Source organism: Cynocephalus volans, chromosome 3 (genome assembly GCF_027409185.1).
Source record: "Cynocephalus volans isolate mCynVol1 chromosome 3, mCynVol1.pri, whole genome shotgun sequence".
Classification (NCBI taxonomy): Eukaryota; Metazoa; Chordata; class Mammalia; order Dermoptera; family Cynocephalidae; genus Cynocephalus; species Cynocephalus volans.
The window spans coordinates 89048715-89076367 of NC_084462.1; the positions used below are offsets into that span (position 1 = coordinate 89048715).

The window sequence follows — 27653 nt, forward strand, 5'->3', positions numbered from 1 at the left end:
TAGTTGCTAAGGCACCAACCGTCTCGCAGGAAGAGGAGACGGTGCACTCCCTTTTGGTGTCGTAGCGTATCCTCTCCATGCCAAGAACATTGGTTCCGGAAGGATACTCAGTTCCTCTTAAGAGCGACGGAAAGGTGAGGAGAAGCTGGGAGTGACGTTTCTGAGCCGCGGAGGATTGTGGGAGGAGGTTGTCTCCAATTTCTCCTCCCCTTCCCCCCCTCCCGGCCAAGATGTCTGACATGGAGGATGATTTCATGTGCGATGATGAGGAGGACTACGACCTGGTGAGGCGCAGGGAACGGAACTCTGGGGCTGGAGATGGTGTGTGGCTGTCAGAGCCGGGGCTGGGGCGGCCGCGGCCTCTCTCGGTAGAGCATGTGCCCCTTCCAGGCTCTCCCGGTGCAGTGACAGGACGGGTTTACCTCCTCCCCCTTCCTGCACCGGGCCCGGGCCGTGCTTCCCCAGCATGGGGGAGGGGAGAGTAAAGGGGGCAGCGAAGGGGGTCCCGGGCATTGCGCTCCGAGTCCGAGCGCCGCCTCCGTTTACACGGACGCCCACGGTCCCAGGCGTCCGGTTCTCTGTGCCTCCTATCTCCTCCCTACCGTACGAGCCGCCTGGGGGACCGTGCAGCGGTCTTAGGCCCTGGCTTTGCTCCTTCGGGCCCAACATTCCGGGCCCGTCTTCTTCACTCGAACTGAATGGGTGTGTGAGATGCTTGGAGAAGAGTCTGAAAACCTGGGGGCCTTACTGCTTCCTGGCCTGGCCGCGAATCGCTACTTGTGAGTCTCCTGGAGACACAGCTTAAATAGTCTTGTCCAGGTGTCCGTTTTGATCTGAAGTAAAGGAGCAGTGAAGAGTTCAAAGCAAGGATAGCTGAAAAGTAGTTCAACTACTTTTTCGGTTCTTTAGAGAAACAAGCTGGGAGGATGTTTTGCTTTTTGTTGTTGTTTGCGGGGGAGGAAGGGTAAAGATAGTGGAACCAATGGCTTTTTTATTCACTTAGTATTTTCCCAGTATTCAGTGTTTAAAACATCAACAGCGTAGCATTAATTTTCTAGCTGAATGGTGAATTTTGAAGATTTAAGGTTTAATTTATGAATGGACTTACAGGTTTTAAAAAACTCACTAACATTTCAGGTTACTATTCAAAAACATTACTGTGTGAGAACTAAGAAAAATTATGACCTAGACTTAGCATCAACTTTGCTTTGTTTCTCTATGTTGGGGGCGTTTTTTGTGGTTCTTGTATATTTTGGTGATGCTGCATTATCAAAGTAGATGCTTTGGGAAGTCTGGCCCATCTTACATTTCAAGTGCCAGGAATTCTCAAGATATTAATATATTGTTTTGAATTAGCATATGATCTCTTTGTATAGGGGCATGCATAAGTCATTTCTAATTAATCCAGTTTTTAAAAAGGCACATTTTGCTAAAAGGAGAAGGAAATTCCTGCTATTACTTGAAAGTCATAGTATAGATTTTGATAATTCTTAAAGTAAAATGTAGACTTTTGCCAATAGTACGGTTTCTGCTTTGCATTTTAGTTTGTGCATCCAAGCCAGTTGTAGGCAGTGCCTTCAGTTCATTAAGAATGTGTTACTTGGGGTACCTATGTATTTTTGTTTATTACATTTTTACTTATATTACAGGTGTTTTTGTAACTATCAAAGTGTTCCTTTTAAGTGTATTTGTGTTTTTAATGTTTTTGCTCATTTCTTCCCTAAGCAAGAGTCTATTGAATGCACAACTTATTAACACTGTGATTAACTTGAAAATCATCATTGAGAATGTAATATGGGAATGACAGAATCTTATTGTCCCATGAAGAACTCAATTTTTGTAAGATTTTTAATTAACCATATAATGTTTTAACTTGGCTATGTCTCCCCAGCCTTTTAGGGCCTACACTGCATGCGCAATATAACAAAGTTGAATGTGTAGCTGTTTTTAACTTTTTTTTTTCTTTTTTAAAAAGTACGATATTACACTAGTACGTAATTAAATGAAATGTTGGGTTGTTTGCTGTTCCCCCACCCGACCCCAGCATTCTGTTAAATAGCCTTCCCTCCCCCTCGTCTCTGTCTCATATAGATAGCATTCTGGATTCCCAATCAGATGTCAAATAGTGGAAGCTTTTGCTCACTCGGGAGAGCACGGTGTTGAGAAATAGTGGAAGCTTTTGTGCTTTTTCTAACTGTTAAAACTTTTAGTGACATAAAATTTGTGTAGTAACTTATTTTTCTCTTCCTTGGTCAATTTCCTTAAATCATTATATGTTTAAAGAAAGAGAAAGATTAGGGAGTTGGTTGCCGTTTCATTCTTATGTGTTGCCAAAAGAGTTTTTTTTTAAATAGTTATTTTGCCTGTGTCTTTTTTCTGTTTCTTAAGATTTAGAAGGCCTAAAGAATTGATTTGCTGTCTTAGGAAAATTTCTTTTTTTAAAAAAATGTTGGAAAATCATCTTATTTGAGTTAAAATGTTAACTAGAGTTATGAGTATTTTTGACCACAGTGATACTCAGCATAACTTTATAGGTTGTCCTTTGATAAATTTTAATGCCTTGAATCAGTTTTTGTTCTTGCCCAATCTAATGGAAATAGATTATAATAGGTAATTAGGATAACACCTGAAAAATTAAAAATCTGTTTCTAAAACTATACTGTTTTTTTCCAAGAAAATAATGATTTGTGCCCAAGATCTAAAAGAAGAAAACAAACTTGGTTAAAAAAAGAAGCAAATGTAAAAGAAATTCAGTATACTTGACCTCTTATTTCTAAGATCTGTTTGATTTTTATTAGAGGCGGTAGCAGGTGTTTTCTAAGTATAGTAATCTATGTAGCAGTAAGTGGAGAGGTAGGAGATAGTACTAGTATATACCTTTTAATCCAATGTTAATTTTACAGATTTATAGGTTATTTGCTGGTCTGATAATACTAAGTAATAAATATAGAGCCATTCATTAAGTTGCTAAGACCATTGATAAGTTAACTGTATTGTAATTCCACAGTTACTTAGTATTTTTAGCATAAAGTTAGTACTTTTATAATCTTTTTAGAAAGAATTTAAGACAAACTGATTTCATACCAAAAATTATTCTTTAGTAAGTTCTATTATAGGCAGGATATTATGTATTTGAATACAATTATTTAAGTGTATTATAACTAAAATGTCCAAAAAATAGAGTAATTCCACTTGGTTAAATGTATTACCAAGCTGTTAGTCTCATTATATTTCCCCCAGTCAAGCTCATTGTTGGGATTCATGAATAAATATTTACTAGTATTGTTTTTCTTGTCTTAATATAGAACAGTTTCAATGTCCTAAAATTTTATTTCCTTTTGGGGATGGTGAAGTGGGGTGAGTCTTAGCTACAGGATATCTTACAGAATCTCCTATTTGTCACCATGTTAATAAGCTCAGCAGAGAGATGCTGAAGAGTCGATTGCCAGTGCTTTACTCATAGTAAACACTTATCAACTATAAATTTTAAGTTTAAAAAGTATTTAAGACAGTGTAATCCATATTATCCCAATTTTGTGAGGTGGGAAAAATATAGGAAAAAGGTCTGGAAATAAATTATTGGTGATTTTAATTTTTTTAAAACTTTATTTCTTGCAAACTTTTCACAGTGAACCTATATTACTTTTATTGCTGGAGGACATGAGGCAAGTTGCAAATGATGAACAAAAAGGTTACTTTGGTCTTGGGAAGCCAAACAGTGATTCTGTCATTGCTCAAAATTTTTTACAGTTATAAAACTGTTGTATTAGTTCATTTTCTGTTGTTTCTTTCTTTTTTTTTTTTTAAATAAGATGACCGGTAAGAGGATCAACACCTTGATTTGGTGTTGTCAGCACCACACTCTCCCAGCTGAGCAAACCGGCCATCCCTACATAGGGATCCGAACCTGTGGACTTGGTGTTATCAGCACCACATTCTCCCAAGTGAGCCATGGGCCTGTTTTCTGTTGTTTCTAACAGAATACCTGAAACTGGATAATTTATAAGACAGTGAAATTTATTTCTTATAGTTTTGGAGACTAGGAAGCTCAAAGTTAAGGAGGCACATCTGGTGATGGCTTTTTTTTGGTGGGGACTCTATAGGGTCCTGTGGTGATGCAGGGTATCACATGGCAAAGGCTGAGCAAGTCACCAGTCCGCACCCATGATAACCCATTAATCTGTTAACCCATTAATGGATTAATCCATTTATAAGGGCAGGGTCCTTATGATCCAATCACCTCCTACAGGCCCCACCTCTCATTGGGGATCAAGCTTCCACATGAGCTTTGGATCAGACAAGCACAAACATAGCAGTTGTCTTCAGAACCTGAAGTATGTTTAAACCCAGCTTTTTTCTTTTATTTTTATTTTTTGATGGCTGGCCAGTAAAGGGATCCAAACCCATGACCTTAGTGTTATAAGGCTGCACTCTAACCAACAGACCTAACCAGCCAGCCCTTTAACCTCGCTTTTTAAAATAGGTAATACATGCACATGGTTCAAAAAAAGAAAATATGTAATATGTACATTAAAATTTCCGTTCCATTCTTGTTTCCCATCTGCTCAGTTCCCATTCATCCCCATAAGTAACCAAATAAACGTTTTTATTCCCCCCCCCAATCTTTTTTTTAACCAGGACATGGCATATTTTATATATTGTGTGGTTTGCTTTTTAATTTATCTTAGAGATTATTCTGTATAAGTATGCAAAGAGCATACCCATTACTTTTTACAGCTGCATTGATTGTATGGATGTACCATACTTTATTTAACCAGTTCACTATTGATAAGAATTTGGCCCATTTCAATCTTTTGATGTTATAAACAACGTTCAACTTTTTTTTTTCTTAACAACTTCAGCTGTAACCAGGTTTTGTCCTTTCTGTAGATGTAGTTAAAAATTATATTAAGAGTCAGGTTTGATAAATAAGTTGGGCCATCAAACTGGATGATGCTATTTTAGGTTAGAAACACCTGACTCCAGTGAAGTTTGCTTGAAGATTTCAGAATCATTTACTATAATCCATGTCAGTATCGTTGGAATAGTTTTACAGCAACTACTTCAAAGTAAAGAATTGATTTGGAATATAAGTTTTGGTGAGTTTTCAAAAAGGCCTGTTGCATTACTTCACAGTTGTACCTTGTATAATGAAATTAAAGAGTTTCAAACAAGGATAGCTAAAATAAGTAATGGAAGACACTCTTACATGCCAAGAATAAAATAAAGTTATACTTGTATAAACTTAAGTAATAAATGAATAAATTTAATAATTATTATTTAATAATAAGCATAAGTAAACAAAAATAAAATAAATTTTAGACTTTCTCTGGTAACTTAAATCTGTAAACTATGAATATCCAACAAAGTGAATTTGTACTTGTACATTATGTCCCAGAATGAACACATAGACCTTAGTGGGAATTGAAAACTTTCTACATGTTTCAACCTCCAAATTTGACAGAATAGGAACTGAAGTATCAAGAGTAAGTGACTTACCTAAATGTGTAGAAGAACAAATTATTGAGAGAGACAGAACTAAAGCCCAGGTCTAATGACTTTTACGATGTCTCTCCTTGGGAAATTTAATTTGAAGAGTGGAAGTTTAGAATCAATAAAAGAACAGTCTAATTTATTCCATAGGTAACAAATTAGGACCCATTAACTTGAGGGAAATTTTTAAAGTTTGGATAACTCTATGAAGAGCGAAACCATAAATGGCTACCTAGGATTTGGATTATATCTGATCTTTAAGGTTAGAGGGACATTGTACTTCACAGTATGCCCCGCATCTGGTACAGCTGTCTAGACATGGTCAAGACTCAGAAAGCATTGTTAATGGTTAGTCTTGTTTTCCTAAAGTACATTTCTTTAGGACTTCTGTTGGTAATAGACACAAAAGTTAAGTAGATGAACTATGAAACTAACCCTGTTCAGCCATGGCTACATTCCAGCATATAGTCAAAATTGACCCTGCCTGTTGTGTGTTATTTTGGAACATTCACCCATTTTTCATTTCAATTAAACATTTATCAAGCATTTTATAATATCCCAGACTCTGGGAATATAAAGATGAGTAAAATTTCCTGCTTTTGAGTTCACAGTGGGGCAGGTGTGGGGGGAAAGGGAACAGCATACAAAGCTCTATGTTAGAGAGATGCATGTTATATAGAAGCATAACTGAAGAGAAAAATTTATTTTATTAAGAAGAGTCAGAGAAAGAATCACAAAGGTAAGCCTTGATGAATACATTTCCCAGGAGTGTTAGAGCTGGGGAGCATCATAGGAGAAAAATGGGAAGGTGGTTTAGAATTCCTAGCCCAAAAAACAGCTATGCTAAAGCAGAGATTTTAAATTGTGTGGCATATTTGGGAAAAGAAGAATAGATTTGGGTGGTATGAATGGATCACACAGTGCTTTGGGGAGATGTCAGGACATGAGTTATTATATAGGTAGGTTGGAACTATTACTGAACTTTAGGGCTTTTTAAAATCCCTTTTACAATGATGAAATGCTTGTTTATTTTTCATATATTGCTTAAACTCTTCTTAGTTTATTTTTTAAAAGCATTCTTCATATATTGATTAAAATTTCAGTGTTTCTTCTATTAATTTACAAATTATTTATCTCTTATTCATGAGACATAAGTGAATGCAGTTTAACAGTATTAACTTAATGCTTCTTCTGTATTCTCTATTCTGATAAATAGCACCATGTGTTACTAAGCCATTGGTAATCATTATAGGTAACTTTATTTTCCTCTGTCTTGTGCCCATATGGTGGGTCTCTTTTATTTTACATTCTTAACATCATTAAACATCTTGTATATTATCCTATCCCCTTCCTTTTCTTCTCATTCTGCTACTTGGGATCAGGCTTCCATCATCTCTTGGCCAGACTGTTTAAGAGCACCCAGTTGACTACTTCATTGCTACCAGAATACTCTTCCTAAGACACAAATATAATTATTTCCTTGTAAAATCTTTTAGTGGCTCTCCATTTGATCTAAACTCCTTGCTAGACTTCTGTTCCTCTGTCAAATACTAGTTCATCTGTCATCAACCCTTTACATGTATCCTGTGGTTCAGCCCAAATTATTTGTGGCTCTTGTAAATGCATAATACTATTTCAAGCTTCCTTGCCTTTGCACACATAATTGCTTTATTTCAGCTGCCCTTCCTCATTGCTGACAACTTCTGTTCATACTTTTATAACTGATTCGGTTATCTTTTCATTCATCTAACTCATGAGTAGTTGATTACTCCTTTTTTTGAGATGCCACTGTACCTAGAATGTGTTTCTATTAGTGCTTGTATTGTGTTATGCTGCAGTTTCATTTGTATATCTATCTCTTAATAGACCATGGGTACCTTGAGAGGAAGGACTGTTAATTTGCATTTGTGTTAGTTTCTGGCATATATTAAAGGTCATGATTATTGTGTATAAATAATAGAAGCATCTAAACAACAGAATTGTTCTTCTAAAAACTTTTAAAAATACCATCAGTTTTAAAAAAACATGCCTGTGTAATAACTGAAGAATAGTTTGCTCTAGTGCACAGCTTGTGGTGATGTGATTCACTGAACTGCAGATGACAGGTTAGTGGTGTCATGGCGGTTGGTTCAAACCATATATACATGGTATTGGAGATCAGAACAAGGGAATGCCTATTCATAAGTCAATCAGTAGAACATCAGTTGTGCCAATTCTCATGTATTTGTACATTTTGGCAATAACACTTGTTTAAGAGTTGAATTGCAACTATGCAAAAAGTATTATACGTTCCACTTCTTAATCCACATAATGTGAAAAACCTAAAGAACATGATCACAAAATATTGATGGCCGGATCAAGTCTTATCTCAATCATTGTGATTTTTTTTGGAATTCTATCATCTAAAGTTGAAAAATGTCAATATCTGAAATCTTGACAGGTTCCAGAAGTTGCAGGTAGCCAGTTTTGTACTATAATTGGTATTCAGAGCTGGCTAGTTACAGCATGGTGCTGATAACACCAAGGTCCAGGGTTCAATCACTGTACCAGCCGGCCACCAAAAAAAAAAAAAAAACCTGTAAAATCTAATAGGTATTCAGTGATTGAAAGACAAGACACTATGTGAGACATGGTAAAAAATATAAAGGATCCCATTTTCAAACAGTGTTACAGTTGGTTCACTAATATCCAGATAATTGAGGTTAACCTCTTAAATTTCTAAAGTATTTTTATGTTGCCTTTCGCTGGGAAACTTCATGACTTCATTCCTACTACTACTGCTATGGGTACCACTCAGCTTCTACTTCCCTCTTCTCATATCCTGACCTAATTGTTTTTTCTAATCTGTGATGGGGCAACAAATCAAAAATAAATAGACTTTGAGTTAGAGTACAAATTATTAGACTTTGTGATAAATGTAAAGCAGAAATATTTTTCATTTTACTTCCAAGTTCAGGGATGTGCTCTGAAGATTTGGATTGTGAAAAAGTAATTTTCTGGTTCACCAAGCTATTCTTCCGTCTTATTGAACAGTTTTAAGTGAGGTTTTTTTCATTTTTTTAAATTTATTTTATGATAAATCTTGGATACAAATTTTTGGAGCTGCTTATGTTTGTTCCAAGTTAATAAAACAGAGAAGAACTGATTTCCAAAGGTGTAGAGTAGGTTTTACAGCTATGATTCTTTACCAAAGTCTTCCCTGAGGAGATGACACTTAAACTGAGATCACAAATGAATGTCATAGTGAAACAGATGAAGAGAGGTGGAAAGAGAAGGGAATTAGCAGGTAAAGGTGAGAGTTTGGCCACTTGCAAGGAAAGGCCAGGGTGGATGCAGCAAAGTGAATGAGGGAGAGCTTGATAGGAGGTAAGATTAGACACATAGTAGTCAGATTTTGATGATTTTGAACTTGATTTTGAGAGCAGTGAGAAGCCATTTTTGAGGAGAGGAATGAGATGATTTACGTTTTATGAAGATTATTCTGGCTGTTTACCATGAAAAGATTGGAACTTAAAGGTTAAAATGGAGAATGGAAAGGCTACTATAGTTTGTGGAGAGATGAAAAGTGGCTTGGTAGGGTAGAGTGGTGGCAAGGTGGGAGGAGGAGGATGGATTGAGATTTATTTTGAAGATAGAATCAAAAGGACTTTTTAAGTTCAAAAAATATGACTGTTCTTAGTTCTTCAGTTACCTCCCATTGTTTATGCTGTTCTTTTATGTGCTGCTCTCTTTACTCTCTCTCAGTTTGTCTAGAGGCAAACTCCCATTTATCTTTCAAAACCTGCTTCGAAGCCATCACTATCACAGCATCATTTGTCGTATAGTTGGCTTGTTCGTTCTTTATTAATTACTTTTTTAGTTTGATCAGTTTCATTGCAGTCAAACCTAGATTACAAGGGTTAAGAAGTGAATGAGTCATTATGAAGTTTATTTACTATCCAGAGTTTGATCTTGTCTCTAAAATAAGTATTCCAAGGGATTTTCATATGTTAAACTCAACTGAATTCTGAGTCTAAGTCTGAGACCAAGTGCCAGTCTCGTGTCCTTACACAAGGAAGCAATTATCCTCCAGAGGGCATGTATTACAAAGCCACTCTTGGTTACTGAAAAATTCATCTTGTATTGATATATTTTTGAGCTTTCTAAACACTTAACTATAGACTCAGTATATCTTTCTTTACTCCTGTGCCTTTTATAAGACTTTGTAGAATTTTCCATAAATGTCTCTTAAAGGGATGTATTGAGTGTATTTGGATTTAGAAATAACTCGTTAATACTGTTCTTGTCTTTTTGTGTTTACTTCCAGTGGGTACTGTTCATAATTTAACGTAAACTTGCCCTTTGTAATGACTTGTAGCTGAGAAGGAAGTAATCTCTATCTTGTGGCTTCCTAAAATAATAATTTTCTTTGTACCAATCCATGTGTACTTTGTGATCTTCATTATTTGACTGAAAATGTTGGAACTATTTAAAACTTTTTACACTACTTCACAAAATAGTTGCTTTATTTTAATTTTCCCTTCTGCCTTACTGTTTTTCACCAAGAACTGAATTTATGTAATAGAAAATATCTCATGAAATTATATAAATCCATTTTGTTTTATTTATTTTGATTTCTTATAAAGCTAGTTAAGTTACACTAATGCAAACAGCTGTTGTAATATGGAATGCACATAAGACGAAGATTTTTTATCTTTTTTATATTTTTAATTTTTTAGGGCAAATATTAACATATAATTATATTTAGCATTAGGTTACTCTGCCATATGTAGATTACAATCCTAGCTAGTTAGACCATGTTAGAATAATGAAATTTAGACTTAGGAAGTAGGAAAAAAATAGATTACTCAAACATAGATTAAGATATTTATGTTAGATTTTTCTCAGGTTCCATGACCAATACAAGATTAACCACTATGTAATTGGGAGTCATTAACCAATGTTCTCTGCATTCAGCTTTTTTGTTAAGTCCGTGGAAATTGTAGTTTTGATCTGAAAGAAAGAAATAATTCTGTTCTACTATTCACTTGATTTTGACTCCCTCCCAACTTCCATTTTTGAATAATGGTTAAATATCAATGGCATTTTACCTCTATATTTGAGGTTGTTTCATTTTGTATGAATGTATGGTTTTCCCATCTTATCAGCATTCTCTTTTTACAGTGCAATGTACAGGTTTCTTTTTTCCTTTTAATACTACATTTCTTCCTTTCTAACACACAGGAATACTCTGAAGATAGTAATTCTGAGCCAAATGTGGATTTGGAAAATCAGTACTATAATTCCAAAGCATTAAAAGAAGATGACCCGAAAGCAGCATTAAGCAGTTTCCAAAAGGTTTATATTTTTTTTCCAGTTGATTTTGTATCTTAAAGGTTTTTTTAATGATGTGTTAGATCAAATAAGTCCCAAGTGACTTTATCTCATAAATGTGTTTTGAATACTTAGTGATAATTTTGTAAGATAAGTTTGCCTTATGCAGCACAAGCAAATATTTCGAAAGAGCTGTCCTATTGTTTTTTCTGATCAAGCTATCTACAGAGTAGGGCCATTGTCCTGTAAAGCTAATATGGTTCTGGCAGGAGTACCAACATGATATTCAGTAGGTATTACACTGCAATCTTGTTCCTTCTTCTGGGTACAAATCACACAGGTGTGGTTTTACTATTATGAATTGCTTGATTTCTTGATTTAGTGATACACTTTTGGATTATTCTTACCAAGGTTTATTTGGCGGGGGAAGGGGGGAGTGTTTCTGGGAATGTATAATAATCAGGAAGTAGTTCTTAATTTTTTGATGAGGGAACTTCAAATAAACTCACTATCCTTAAGTATCTTAAGACTCGTCTTTTTTTTTTTTTTTAACTTTTTAAAAATGATCTTGTGGAAATGTTTTCATGCATATGATGTAAAATTAATCCAAAACTTAGACATAGGATGTCATTAGAAAATAATGTATTAATATTAAGTTAGACTAAAATTTCTTCTTTTTTTAGGTTTTGGAACTTGAAGGTGAAAAAGGAGAATGGGGATTTAAAGCACTGAAACAAATGATTAAGATTAACTTCAAGTTGGTAAGATTTGTTTTGAGGGGAGTTAAACTAAGCAGGAAATAAATTCTTTAGGTAAAAACCTTATTGCAATAAAATGTCATTATATCTACTTCGCTAAAATAGTTCTATTGTATGTTCCCATGTTTAGTCTGCTTTGCAGTTATCCCTATAGTAATACTATTCAGTAAAAAAATTCTGCGTAGTATAGAACAGTTTTCTGTTTAAGAAAAGTTATCCTTTAGATATGTGGACAGTATTTTTAAATACATGGTTGCTTTATTAATAGAGTGAATTTTCCATAAACAGTATGTATTTAGGTGTTTTAAAATTCTCTTTATTACAAAGAGTTGCTCTTCCCCTGACTAGGGCCAAAAGCTTTAGCATTATGCTTCACTCTTCTCCTTGTCTGTCACCCCACAAATAATCTGTTGGCAAATCTGAGTGGCTTTATGTATCTTCAAAATATATTCAGTATCTTACTGGTACTTACTATTTCTACCTCTGCTACTCTGGTCCAAGCCATCATCCCTCACCTGAAATGCAGTAGACTTTCAACTGGTCCCCTTACTTCCATCCTTGCCCTGCTATGGTCTGTTCTCCACAAGTAGCAGAGTGATCCTTTTAAAATGTAGTTTAGATTATGTCATTCCTTTTTCGAAATCTTCTAATGGTCCCCTACCCCCCTCAATAAAATCCAGAATCCTTACCATGGCCTACAAAGGCCCTGTGTTAGCTCACCCTTTGCTACCTTTCCGGTCCTGATTTCCATTTGCTCCCGTACTGGCCTTGTTATTCTTCAGGTCATCCCACGCACATTTTTATGTAAAGGCTTGCACTTTGTGTTTTCTCTGCCTCAAGTGCTCTTCTCTCAGATAGCCAGATGGCTCTTTTCCTCATTTGATTCAAGTCTCTGTTCAGATGGCACCATTTATCAAGGTGCCCTTCCCCTGACCACCTGATATAAAATAGTATCCTTCCCATTGTTATTTAATTTCATCTTACCCTGTTGTTTTTCTTCTTTGCATATGCTACCACTTGAACTATTTACATATTTACTGCCTTTCCCTGAAACACACCCTACCCCCCAGTAAGTTGTAAGCTGCATGAGAGAAGGACTTTGTTATGTTCTTAGCACCTATGAGGGTACTTCAAAAAGCTTGTGGAAAAATAGAATTAAAAGGTAATATGAATCTTTCCATGAATTTTTTGAAACACCCTTGTGTATTAGTCCATTTCTGTTGCTTATAACAAAATACTTGGAACTGGGTACTTTGTAAAGAAAACGAAATTTATTGCTTATGGTTTCTGAGGCTGAGTGAGAAGTCCAAAGTCCAGGGAATACATTTGGTGAAGGCATTGGTGGTAGCGACAGTGACCCAGGGGTCTCACATGGCAGAAAATGGCAGAGCAGAGAGAGAGAACTTTTCATGTGCCCTTCTTTTAAAGCCCTCAGAACACACCCAGGACCACCATTAACCATCAACTTAATCACCTCTTCAAGGCCCCACCTTTCAGTTACCATAATAGGATTTCCCACCTTCTTAAAACTGTCACACTTGGGACCAAGCCTCCAGCACATTAAACTTTGGGGGTACACAATTCAATCCACTGCACCTTGTATAATAGTGGCTGGCATTTAGTAGGTGCTCACATATTTTGTTGAATGAACTCATAGATAACCTGGAATTGCCATGACATTCTACTCATAGAATGCCAATCCTCAATTTAAACTAGCCAAACAAAATTCGAGTGTGGGTAGAAGTGGAGGGAAAAAGAATCAGTTAGGAGATGAGAGGACTGGGTCCAGACATGAATCTTAGATCCACTAAGAGTAGAAGAGCTTTTGAGAGAATGATAAAGTTGGAGCTCAGGATAGCAGAGGGTAAGCACTTGGAAGGTACGGGAACTATGGCAAATGGAAGGATAGCTGATCATCTGTTACCACTTTTTCCCCCTTTGTTTCTATATTTCCCATAAGCCTATTCCCTCTCCCCATTAGCTTTCTATCCCATCTATCTGAAATCAAACTCCTTGACTAGTACTTTTGTCCAGTTTACTTCTACTAATCTTTCATCCTTCTCTTTTTGATATACTCTCACTCTGGTATTGTCTTCCACCTCTATTTTTGAGGGCCCCTCCATCACAGCTACTACAAAAACTATCCACAAAATGTTTTAGTTATTTCTTCCCTCAAAAATATCAGGATTGTTTAAAACATGTTGAATGTTAAGTATATTGTGTATTACATTTAAATCTAGTTAAAGAAGGAAAAATATCTACCTCAAATTTACACTTTCTAGTTCTACTGCTGTGATATTCTCAAAGCATCTCTATGTTGCACAAAGCTCCTGTGCTTTCTTTCCATTTATTTGTGAAAATATTAAACACAAATATTTATTCTGTTTAATTGCTTAAAGGGCTATGGGAGAAACAACAAGTGTCTCAAGAGAAAGAGATTTTTGATTAAACAATAATACTGACTTCAGAGGCCAAATGTTTAACTCTTAATGTTCTGTGATTCAAGATAATGCCAAGAGTCCCTCTAGAAATCTCCTCTCTTAATATACCAGCAGTGGTTTAGTTTTTGAGTCCATTTAACAGTTATGCTACCCTTAAGATTTGGCTTTGCCATTTTACCTTGAGCAGAGATTGAAAGGATTATTTGTATTTTATGTTATTGTCTACCTTATCTACTTTTTGTTTGCTGTAGCAGCATCTATGAATAAAATGTGGTTCACAAGAGTAATTTCAACTTTCATCTCTGCTCCCCTCATATTTTACTTGGATTCAGAGGAGGACCCATGCTGCTATGTAGTGGTTTTAGGTGGTAAAATGTTGAAAGGGTTTATTATACCTGCTCTGTGTATTGACCACTGTAGATAAAACCAATTTACCTAATTTCCTCAGTCTTTAATTACAATAACATAATTTTTGAAAAGTGAGCTTTGAAATTGTTATAGCAAAAGGCAATAAATTCAGAACTGTAAAGCTTTTCCCATAGTTCTATCCATTTTTTTCCCCTACCCACTTTTACTGCTGTTTTCTTTTTTGTAATTCAATTGTTGCTTAGAAGGTTTAGGGATTCTTATGTTTTCTTGTCCCTCGTGCTGTATTCCAGAGCAGGATATAGTCATAAGTAGTAAAATTATAGTAGTATTAGTTTATTCCTCACCCTAATAAACGATCCTATTCAGTTAGTCAAGGAAAAAAGCATTTATATCTGCCAGTGCTCCATCTCCCTGATTAAAAGAATAGAGTAGAACTCAGTAAAAAGAGATATTAACAGCAATTGGAGATTGTGGGGACTGTGAGTGCAGGTTATAAGGTTAGACTTATAAGTTGACTTACGTGATATATTTAGGAATGATAAACCTCCCCCACGTTTCATATTTCCTGAAAAAACCCACAATAGTACAAGTAGTCCTATAAGGAATAACAACATTAACTATGTCTGTTATTGAGTAGAGCCTAGGTGGGAGGTCTTGAGACAAGTACTGGGGCTTGAAGAGATTCCTTCGCTTCACTTTTTTATGTAGAGCCAGCGAGTTATAGGGAAGAAAAAAACATGTATTTCTTGTTGGATAGCTCCCTGATGAAGGGATGAATCTTCACGGGAGGATATAGCTGATACCTGTATAGTAGGTACCCAAGGCATTTGAAAAGTTGGATTTTAAACAAATGTGCATTGAGGAACAATATCTGAAATTTGGAAAATGTAGAAGTTGTGTTTGGTTTCATAGGCTGACTTCATAAATTTGTATTGTATGTCTGAGTAATCTAGTCATTTCAAATTTAAGATAAAGTGTTTATAGTGTTCCTGTCATATGTAGTTCCTCTTTTATAAAACTATATTATGAACTATATGAACTATGTTTGAATTATGTACTAATATGTACTATAATCTTAATGATGTGTACATATTTTAGTGTATAAATATCTATCTAATAAAGCATTTTTCTTCCCTCACAGACAAACTTTCCAGAAATGATGAATAGATATAAACAACTATTGACCTATATTCGGAGTGCAGTCACAAGAAATTATTCTGAAAAATCCATTAATTCTATTCTTGATTATATCTCTACTTCTAAACAGGTTAGACTCAATTTTTTTCTGCTTGGTACTATCAGTGTGTTTGTTTATAGTAAGGGTTTTGTTCTTTACAAACGAAAAGGCCTTGAGAGTCTAGTTAAGGAGTTAGGCTAGTTAAATATGTACTATTTTCTTGATTATAGTGCTAATTATGTAATATCTAAAGGTAGTAACTACTGTTTAATCTCTTTAACATCTTCAGATACTAAAGTAGTCAGAAAATATTTTTTGCAGGCTTATATTAGGTTCTCATTCAGTTACTATCACAGTTCCATATAATAAACTCTATCACCACTGCAGCTAGCCCTTAAATACTTAACACTGAATCACAGATTATTTATATAGGTTTGATTACATTAAGATCCTTGGGAAGAGCCTTTACACATATGAATTAGTGCTTGCCATTACTCAGTAGGTGCTCAATAAATGCTTCTACAAAGGATGGGTGGATGATCAATGAAGAAAGGAAGGGCTAATGATGAAAGAAACTAAAATGAGCATTGAGAGTGATAGTAGTGATAGTGCTTTCATTGTTCTAAATTTTGGTTGTTAAGAAAAGCAAAGATGATTTTATATATATATATGTTTTTGGCTGAGATAATTTTTAATTGGATCATTTGTTTATATTTTAAGCAATACAGTCCTAAGTTTTAGTTTTCTTACTCTGCTATTTGAGTATAAGATGTATTCTCTATGTCATTTAGTATTTCTTAGAACATCTGTTACTTTTTCTACTCATAATAAAAAAATGTTCATCTCAGAATCAGCCTCTCATTTTCTGTCTTTTCTACTAGATGTCATTTTTATTTCATGAAGCAGTTTATTCTCTTTATATTTAAAATATATGTAATAGGAATAGAGGAAGATAAACTAATGTTTTGTTAAAATGTTAGCACTTAATGAACTAATTCAGTACACTGTTTCTAAATGTTATGCCAGACATTGGTTGAGGGGCAGAGGGGTGGAATTAACTGTTTAAAACTTCAAGAGTGTGCTCTCTGTTTACTATATATTAGCTTTTTGTCTTTTAAAAATAAGAATAGGTATGGGGTAGGTGACACTCTGACTTATTCAGTATGCCATCAGTAGTCATGAATAAATAGGCAGCCTTTCCTGAAAGTATCAAACTTTCCTGCTCTCATTGTCCTCTTACCTCTTGACCCTGTTAAGTAGAGACTTAGAGAATCAGCTGTTCAAACATAGGCAGAGCCAGAAGTATGGGAGGAGAGTGGACAAGGGAGATTGTCATGATGCACAAAAAATAGTAATTTCCTTGGAAAAAAAGCCCCACTCAGAATGGTGATGATTAGACACAGCTAAAATTGTACTAGACTTTTCTCTCCATCCAGATCCAGGTTTACCAATAATTTAAAAGCTGTATAGTCCAATTAATCAGTTAGTCACATTTGTAGAAGAATTCTGAAGGAAGGAGCTTATTCTTCATTTCTTTAGCAGCTTGCTTAGTGTTGGCCACATAGTAGGTACCAAATAAGGGGTGAGTGAATAAGATATGTGCTATTAACAACAGTTCTATTTGCACATCATTTACTTCTGTTAATATGGAATGCATTAATAGATTGGTAGGGACAAACTTGTACTGTTATAGCATTAGAACTTAAGAGTTTATATGGGAAAATTTTGGTGCGTTTTATAAAACCATTATAAAAACGTCTTGGCACTTTTGTTATAGATTTGTACTGTAGAAAACAGATAGTGTATCTTATGTGTATTAAAGTTCAAAGATGCACTTTTAGTTTGCTCAAATTAACTTTATTAACAGGTACAAATTTGCTGTTTACAATTATAGAATTCTGATTTTTTATGTCAGATGGATTTACTGCAGGAATTCTATGAAACAACACTGGAAGCTTTGAAAGATGCTAAGAATGATAGACTGTGGTTTAAGACAAACACAAAGGTAACAATTACAATTGCTTACATTTTTTTCTTTTGAAGAGTGGGTGGGTGTTCCTAATAAACTCTCCTAAAAATGCACACCTTTTCCTATTGAAATCTTTTGATTTTAATAAGTTTGCTTTCTTACAGCTTGGAAAATTATATTTAGAACGAGAGGAATATGGAAAGCTTCAAAAAATTTTACGCCAGTTACATCAGTCCTGCCAGGTAGCATTCTCTTATTTTTTCTTAATATTTCTTTCTTCATAATAAAAAAGCATAAGAAATAATTGTATTTGAAATATTCTTTAGGAATTTTTTTTTTTGTTCAAGCATTGTCTCAAAAATAATCCTTGGAACATAAAAAATGCTCATTTTTTCTGAGTATTGCATTTCTTCTGTTTTAATTCTAATTTTAATCTTCATCCTTTGTGGAATAAGATACAGGTATCAATAAATAAAGAGGCCAATTATACTACTTATTAAGAGTAAGCCTTGTCATTTAGTTATGTACCTTATGAAAATAGGGCAAGGGTAGTATAAACATATATAATAAAGATTTTATATTCTCAGTCAGCTCAGTTGGATAGAGCATGGCCTAGTAACTTCAAGGTCAAGTGTTCAGATCTTTGTACCAGCCAGCCACCAAAGAAAAGATTTTATATTCTAATTTATGATATATAAATCCTCTATAGCAGCACTGTTCAATAGAACTTCAAGTGATGCCTGAAACATTCTATATCTCTGCTATCCAGTACAGTAGCTATTTGTAGCTATCAAGCATTTGAAATGTGGCTAGTGTGACAGTGGTACTGAGTTTTTAATTTTATTTAATTTAATTAATTTAAATTTTAATAGTCATGGTCAAGATAGCACAGCTCTGTAATTGAGCTCTCATTTTATATTTCCTTTTTTGTCTTGATCAAAAAGTCATTTGATATTTAAATTGTATGTAGAAATACTGTTTTAAATATATTTAAGCTCTTTCTATGCTGTGTACTATTATTTTAATAATATATATGTCATTTCTGTGAATGGGGAGAAAGACCAGGAAATTGTTCTAAACTAATCACCTGCAGATATTTTCATTTAATAGTTTTGCTTTATAAAGCAGATCAGTCATTTATGAATTGTTTCTTATCTGCACATTCTTAGGAAGGTTTAGTCTGATTCATAAACAAGTGTGGGTTCAATTTCACGTGAAGTGGAAGGGTAGAGAGACCATTTCTGAATGGAGGAGGGTCTTTTAGTGTATATATATGGCATATGAAGAAAACCCTCTGGAGAAGTTTTGCTTGGTTTCTTTAGGAACGTAAGAAAAATGCTATCTGGATAGTAAATAGCTTTACAGTAGTTAGTATTTTGATGGAGTATGTTCAGGCAGAAATGCATGATATTCTGGATGTACAAATTGTTTTGCATATCATATTTTACTCTGGTTATGATTTATTAGGGAATAACTAAAGCAGACTTTTAAGTTGGAAGACCTGATAAACAATAAATTTTGACTTAATATATATCAGTGTTTGATATTTATGGATATCTAACTGTTGACTATATATTTTTCATGGACTGCATTTTGTGGGCTGTTGGTCATCTTTCAAAGTCAAACCTTTGAAATCTCCCAGAAGAGTTAACTCTTTCTCTACCATTCTCATAGGGAATTGGTTCATGCTTCAACTAGAATCATTATGATTTCTATTGTAATTTATCTGTTGGCGATTTGTCTTCTACTACACTGTGAACTTTTTTTTTTCTTTTTGGTCAGCTGGCTGGTACAGGTGTCAAATCCTGGACCTTGGTGTTATTAGCACCAAGCTCTAACCAGCTGAGCTAACTAACCAGCCCTAGATTGTGAACCTTTTGAGACCAGGAATCTTGGTGTATTTAACTTTGTATTTCCCCAAGGTGGACCCAGTTCCTAGCACATGGAAGGTACTCAGGAAGTGCTTTTTGATTGAATAAGTGGATCTAAAGTAATTATGAAGATTTGGGAAAGACTATAAATCCCCTAGATTAAAAACATAAACATCAAACCGTTTCATACATACAAAAAACCTGTGGCCACTTTTTCCTTATCTAATAACTTAAAGTAGAAAGGATGTGTGGGTTTCTTTTTGGCCATTAAAAGTGGTGCTTTTAGTACTCTAGTTCACTATTAAAATTTGTAGTTTATTTTCAATCAGAAATAGTATTATAAATGTAAGGTTTCCAGGCTAACTCAAATAAACATTACTAGGTTGTCTCAGAATTCTATCTTGACTAAAATTAAATATTTGCTTTCCTAGACTGATGATGGAGAAGATGACCTGAAAAAAGGTACACAGTTATTAGAAATATATGCCTTGGAAATTCAAATGTACACAGCACAGAAAAATAACAAAAAACTTAAAGCACTCTATGAACAGTCACTTCACATCAAGTCTGCCATCCCTCATCCACTGATCATGGGAGTCATCAGAGGCAAGTTTAATTTGCAGAGGGTGGGCAGTGACATGGGAAAATACCAAGTGTCATTGCATATGACTAAATGAATAACTGAAGGTTGCTTTTGTTTTACTGAAAATAAATGTAAAGTATTGAAATCAGTGAAGTGGTCTAGTCTCATCAGTAAAGATATTATTAATAGAAAATTCTCTTTATCAGAAGTTCTATTCTGAATTATAATGATGTGCATAAAATTACTTTCTGCTTCAGCTGAGGATAAAGATTTACAAATGCTTGTTTGGCTGATGTTTAATGAAAAGCTTGCTTTTTAGAATTAAAGTGTATACCCTGGGACCAGTACTATTCAGATTATAGAATTAAAAGACTAAAAGCCACTGAAATAGTTTTTATTTGATCTTTATAAAGTGGTCAATCTTACTATTACAGAACTGAAAATGTTCTCATGTTTTATTTACAGAATGTGGTGGTAAAATGCACTTGAGAGAAGGTGAATTTGAAAAGGCACACACTGATTTTTTTGAAGCCTTCAAGAATTATGATGAATCAGGAAGTCCAAGACGAACTACTTGCTTAAAATATTTGGTCTTAGCAAATATGCTAATGAAATCGGGAATAAATCCATTTGACTCCCAGGAGGTGTGTGCGTGCTTTAATCATTTCTTTTATCAGCTACCTTTTATAGATATAAATGTTATTTTTTCCTTGTACATATACGTAGTTTTGTTGGTTTTATTTTTTACTGTTTTTAGGCCAAGCCGTACAAAAATGATCCAGAAATTCTAGCAATGACGAATTTAGTAAGGTAAGATTCTATATCAGTTACGATAAATTTCCTTAAAGCAGTTCATGAGAAAGAGAGGGAACTTTTCAGGATTCATTTAATATTCAGCATTTGCTCTTTGGTATTTTCATATGAAATATACAAAACATTGTGAAATTTTTATCTTCTGAAGTTTTTTATTCTATTTCTTTTACAAGATTTTATCAAGTATCCTCTGCTTGGTTTTCTTATCCATATGTATGTGCATGCCTGCTATTTTTCAGTGGAAAACTGATATGGATGTCTTAAAACATTATTTCAAAATGTTTTCTGCCTCTACATACCTTAATGCAAAATGAAATTATGAATTGGTTCAAGATGAGCCAAGAATTTTCAGTAAGAGGGCTGGCAGATTAGCTCAGTTGGTTAGAGTACAGACCAACACCAAGGTCAAGGATTTGGTTCCCAGTACCGGCCAATTGCCAGAAAAAAAAAAGAATTTTCAGTAAGACAGCTGAATAAACATATTTTTTTAATCATGTATTTTCTTAATGACAAGATGAAAATATAATTTAAAAAAAATGTTTACCCCAGATAATTTTCTGAAATAGAGAGTAGGAAGGCAGAGAGGTCATAGTGGTAAGAATCCCAAGGATTTATTGAATATTTTTGTGGAGAAAGATGTGAATAATGATGACTAACCACTGAAGAACCTGCCATAATCAATTAATATTAAACAAAATTATAGAAGATAAGACCAAACAAAAAGCCCAAAAGAGAAGCCCTATTTTTGTAAAAGAAATCTGTGAGCAAGAGAAACTATCCTCTGGGCTAAGAATAAATGCAGTCCAAGGGTTTTGTGGGCTTTCTTTGTAGAAAAGTATTAAAAACTTCAGAGAAACTAAGTTTCTTCAAGTCTTTTGTTTTAGGTTATACAGTTGAGTTTACCAAGACCAGAAAATTGTAGTTAGGGACATAGGGCAGGTTTATTTGTAAATATGTGTAGATAATTCAGGTGACCAGACATTTAGTAGTCCTTTCTCATTTAAAAATATATATATGTATGATTAGATTATAGCTTATGAGTGAATTTTATAGACTTAGAAAATAGCTTATTTCATGATATTAAGTTCCTATGTAAAATATCCTCATTTGCTTTGTTTTTATTTGGCTATAACCTCAAGTTAATTTTGGTTTTGTTTCTTTAAGAAGCTTTAATTTTAGCTGTAAAAAATAAGAATCAGGGGGCCGAGCCCGTGGCGCACTTGGTAGAGTGCTGCGCTGGGAGCGCAGCAACGCTCCCGCCGCGGGTTTGGATCCTATATAGGACTGACCAGTGCACTCACTGGCTGAGTGCCGGTCACGAAAAAACGACAAAAAAAAAAAAATAAGAATCAGGATTTCTTTAGGGGGCCTAAAAACCCTAAATTAACATATAAATAAATCACTTTCTTTATTATTTGCTTTTCTAGTCTAATATGTGTTTGTTAAATTGAGTTGATTTTAGTTATGAAAGAATTCTCCATCTTTATTTCAAACAGTTTTTTTTTATCTTAATTTGCCCACATTAACTAAGAGCTGACGTGGTTAGAGAGTAACTTCATAATACTTTTTAAAAATTGTTTATAGTGTTAAACTGATAAGCAGCAGTTTAAACTTTAAGAACTCTTAAAGAAATATTGAGGAAAAGTTTTGCTCTAGACATTGATGTTTTATATAAATTAAATAGGTTAAATACTTTAAAATAGTTTAAAGGACTGATTTATCAGACCTTTAAAAAGTAATAGCTATATTTACATATTTATTATATCTGACTGTTTATTCCAATGAAACCTCTATATTGTAACTCAGAAATTCATTTTAATGGTAAATTTTGGCCCTAAAAAGTGACCCATGTTGTTCCACAATTTTGTATAAGATTTAAAAAAAAAAAAAACCTCCACTTAAATAGTGGAAGAGTGTCTCATAGTTAAAATATATATGTATGCAAATATAAAGTAAAATATACATATGTGCAAATGTTTTCAGCACTTGAATGTCTCCTCCTACAGTATATTGTAGGTAAGAAAGTAATGCTTCCTAATTTTATCTTCCTAGTCAGTTGCCAGCATACTAAAGGAAAATAATTCCCGTTGAAGCACTTGAATCACCTGCCCCTAACATGAAGTTACATTGCGACCCAACAGATGGAAGCACAGCAGAGGGCATGCAGAATGGCTGATGATATGTCTTACATATAAAGCAAACAGTGGTGCCATATCCAGAAGGTTGGCTTCTTCCTTCTCAGCACCTTTAGCAATCCCCATAGTGCTTTACAGAATTATTTCAAGAATAGATAATAGATACTTCAGAGAATTATGAACATAAATCAGCCTTTGGCCTTCTGCAACAGGGGATTCCATCACTCTCTGCCTGTGTGTTGTGCCCATTTGGCACTAATTATCTTCCACTAATATTTCTGCTGTATAGCTCAGTGGAATTTTAAGGATAGAGAAACTTCAGAATCAGATGTTCCATTTGAAAAGTGTTGGCAGCTGCTGGTAGCTTTCTAAAAAAGAAAAATTAGGAAGCTGCATTTTCTGAATAACGTTCAGACAGGATATACTTTCTTATTTGAAAGGCAAGGCCAAACTCCTCCATGTAGTAGAGTGCATGAAACCTGATTTCCTTCATTAAGAATAATTAGGGATCAAATGTACAATTTAATTCGAAAACATCAAGCTTAAATAGTTTTAAAACATTTGTTAACAAGCTGTTAAAAGTTGTCAACTTTTAATAAAATTAAGATTTTGAGATTATTTTAATTTGCTTTGTATAAATATAGTATGTAACCCCAAAAGATTTATTTTTTCTTTAAAAAACCAAAAGCATTAAACAGGACTTTTTTTTTCTTTGGCAGAAAGATATGTGTGTGTATTTAACTCATTTCCATGACAGAAGCTATAATGTAGATTTTTGCATATGAAAATTGAGAAATAGGCTCTTTGGTTTATCTGATTTAATACATAACTTCATGTTTGACAAAATTTACACTTTTTTTCTGTTAGTGCCTATCAGAATAATGACATCACTGAATTTGAAAAGATTCTGAAAACAAATCACAGCAACATCATGGATGATCCCTTCATAAGAGAACACATTGAAGGTATGTTCTTTCTTCTAACTGAATTCTGTTCCTTTCTTTGCCACTGTCAAACAAATGCTTAATTGAGCTGCATGGAATTAAACTGTTTTTCCTTTTGTTTATGGCAAAGTATAGAAATGTTCCTTCATGGTGTCATGGAATAGGATACTCTAAAATTATAAAGCTGTTTTAAAGAAATTGTTAGCCAATTTCGTATTAATACCATCAGGTTCTTATATCATGTACATTTTGTTTAAGGTGGCTGTCCCTTTTACCTTTTTATTTTAATTTAGATGTTATTGCATGTTTATTATTGATGCTTAGGTTCAAAGTTAGTTTTTAGGATTTATTTTTGACAAATAACAAAAGCTTTGAAAATATCCTGCCATAGATAATGCTGAGATGCATTTACTACAAAAGGTAAAGTAACATTAGGAAGGTTTCATGCCAGTAAATGAATGAGATTTTTAATACGTTTTGTTAAATTATCAAAGACAAAAAGCATTCCTTTGTTCTGGGGCCTCTTTTATAGCTTTGGTGCTGCCCACTATTATGGAGCTGTTTGAAGATTTTCTAATGACCATTGGAATATCTCATTCAAATGTTTAAATTCAGATGCATGAGGAAAATCTGAAGAGTACTTCAGAAGTAATGTTCCATTGTTTCCCACCTTCCTTTCTCTTTCATTCAATAGACATTTTAAAAGTTCTTATATGAAGCTGAAAGGATACTGCACTTTGTAGATATAGAATAATGTAGAAGCCTTGTTCATGAACTCCAATCTAGTTTTAAAAAATTAAAAAGAAAATTTTACATAAGGAAATGGGGGGAAATTGTAAAAGCATTGTATAATATATTATATTCTAGGTTTTGAGAGAGCACAAAACAAAGAACTTCACTGGTATATATACATCAGAGCTTCTTAAAAGACATTAACTTGAGGAAATGATGGGTAGTGGAATATTATTGAGAAGGCAAGGGCATATTTTAGTAGAGCTGGAACAGGAGCAAAATCAAGGAAGTGGGAACAAGAAATTATGGGGGAAGCAGCCTCTAATCATGCTGTGTATTCATTGGACCTAAATATTATTAACACGTCATGTCCTTGCCAAGCAGAAAGATGTATTTTGAGAAGATAAATGATATACTTTAATTAATATGATTTAGAAGTACATAATGATTCATAAAGGTGTCATACAAACTATTAAATACAAATGTATTGTTTTAATTTTTCTCTTTTCTTTCAGAGCTTTTGCGAAACATCAGAACACAAGTGCTCATAAAATTAATTAAGCCTTATACAAGAATACATATTCCTTTTATTTCTAAGGTAGTTATACTCATGGATTTTAATGATGTTTATAATTTATAATTATAAATGCAGTATATCTATCTTCCATTTAAAAGAGTAACTCTAACTTGGTGACATTTTATAATACTGCGTTTTTAAAATTAAGCATAACTTAAGGGTTTTACTTTCATTGTAAATTTTTCTTTTAGTATAAATTAACAGAGAAGAGCTTTAATATTGTAACAAAGAGAAATTGGGAAATCACTAAATTTTTTTTTAAAGATTCCTTCAGCCTCAGAGAAAATTGCCGAAGAGAGTAGTGGCTAACCTATATAAGTGATGAGGGATCAACCTCAACCACAGTAAAATTGTGGTAGGAATGTACTTCAAAAGTTACAAAGTTAAATCTTTGTCAGACCTGTGTTCTCAGAGGTATTTTGAAGTGATAATGACATTTTTTAAAATCTTCTCTTCATTAATTTTCCTTTAATGGTGGAAATTAATTTAAAATCAGAATAATTATATAAAATTATGAAGTCTTTTTAAATGTTAATTAGTAAAATTAAATGAGTCTTTTGTCTTAGGAATTAAACATAGATGTAGCTGATGTGGAGAGCTTGCTGGTGCAATGCATATTGGATAAGTAAGTACTTTGCTATTTTTTAATCACAAAATGTTTTTTGAATAAATTACAAATTTTGAATAATGGTGACAGTTGAATGGTAGCAGTTATATTCTTGATTTTTCATTGAAAGTACCCTCTGGCTATGATTTTCTATTAGAAGAGCTATATATGTATATATGTATGTATGTGTGATGAGTTTTGATAAACCAATAAGCATATTAAACACATGATCTCTGAATAACTTCTAAATGGTTTTCAGAAGTATTTCTTATTCAGTATATGACCTATGTCCAGCTAAAGAATTCTTTAATGAATAATATTTTATGTTTTTAAGTATAGGATATGTGGTACATAACAGTTCTGAAGTTTTATCTTTCTTAAAAGCAGTAAGTTATTTAAAGCTGATGACATTTGCCCTTAATCGGGTAAGTGTATGCCTAGTGGTTCTTTCAGTAAAACTAATTAAAGGTAGCTGAAATCTGGTTTCTGTCTAGAGTTTGAATAAGGCAATGAATTTTATGACTAACACTGAACTCACTCATATAATATAGGCAGCAGTTTTTTTCCTTTGTATTTATTGATATCATGAATATTTTATGAAACATTAGTCTAGAAGCTGTGCTTAGTGAAAATGATTTCTAGATACTAATTTTATTTATTTATTTCCAGCACTATTCATGGCCGAATTGATCAAGTCAACCAACTCCTTGAACTGGATCATCAGAAGAGGGGTGGTGCACGGTATACTGCACTAGATAAATGGACCAACCAACTTAATTCTCTCAACCAAGCGGTAGTCAGTAAACTGGCTTAACAGAGAACAAGCTTTTACAGACATACTTAATTAAGGCAACAGTGCAGAGATGTAATCCTTAAAAGAACTGGGAATGGCAAAACTACTGTCGGTTGATGTGTCCTGAAAATTATTGGAGTTATGGCAGAAGTGCTTTTTTGATCAACTGGTTTGTGTTTTGCTGCTGCATTTATCCCAAGAAAAACAGCTTTAATCTCCAGAAGAAAACCAAAATACCATGGGATTTATGCTGTGTTGACATCTTGCCCTAAACATACAACATCGTAGTAATTTGTCATGGGCACCATGACCAGAGAGAAGATCTTTGTCATGATTTTAAATACACTGACACGCTACTGTTGGTTAAATTTAAACATGTTTTACCTGCAGAAATTCTCTCACAAATAACCTGCAATAACTTGAAATGCATACCCTTTTGAACACTTCCTTTTCTCATGTATAAATTAAAATGTTTGCTGCATTTTGCAAAATGTCAATTCTCCAAAAATGTGTCCATATATTTCTGTACCTGCAGTGTAGTAAAGGTTTAGATGAAACCCCATAATTATAGTGGCATACTGTCACTTAGGTTTCAAGCAGCAAAATAAACAGTGCAGCTCAGAAATTGTAGTTTGGTTCTTGATGTGTTTTTATTACATTTGGGATTGTTTTATTTTTTTAGTACCTTAGAAATTTCGAATTATTTTATCTTCAGTTAATGATTTTTAAAAGCCTGGGAGCAAATAAGTGGGTTATTTGCTTTCAAGTTTTTAAAAGTAGTCTTTATTGATAAAGTAAGGAGAATACTTTCTAACAAAACACTTGCATAGTACTTACTTTGACAATGATGCTTTAAAGGAATAAAAAAAATTTTTTTAAGAATGATATTCCTTTTTAGAAAAATAAATTCTAACTCTCAGAATGTTCACTTTAAACAAATATGCCAGAACATAGACAGCTAAATGAATGTTACCCTGTATAGTGATCATGCTGGAAGATTATTTCCTAATGCCAGCAGTCTACCATTGCCCAAAACCTCTTGGGTTTGCTCTTTTAGAATTGCATTCAAAGTTAATTT

General features: G+C 33.8%; 1 protein-coding gene across 2 annotated transcripts; it reads left to right on the top strand.

The window, feature by feature from the left end:
- The first annotated feature begins 214 nt into the window (after positions 1–214).
- Positions 215–27205, top strand: COPS2 (COP9 signalosome subunit 2). Of its 2 annotated transcripts, none has more exons than XM_063091171.1 (13): positions 215–284; positions 10717–10830; positions 11490–11567; positions 15516–15641; positions 17446–17556; positions 17685–17762; positions 19823–19997; positions 20440–20618; positions 20732–20784; positions 23790–23887; positions 25114–25196; positions 25742–25800; positions 26452–27205. In XM_063091171.1, exons 1-13 carry the CDS (start codon positions 231–233, stop codon positions 26594–26596), a joined length of 1353 nt encoding a protein of 450 aa, XP_062947241.1. In that variant the 5' UTR covers positions 215–230; the 3' UTR covers positions 26597–27205. The 2 variants fall into 2 exon arrangements, with proteins under 2 accessions (XP_062947241.1, XP_062947242.1); XM_063091172.1 differs by having other exon boundaries at positions 17467–17556.
- The last annotated feature ends 448 nt before the right edge of the window (positions 27206–27653 follow it).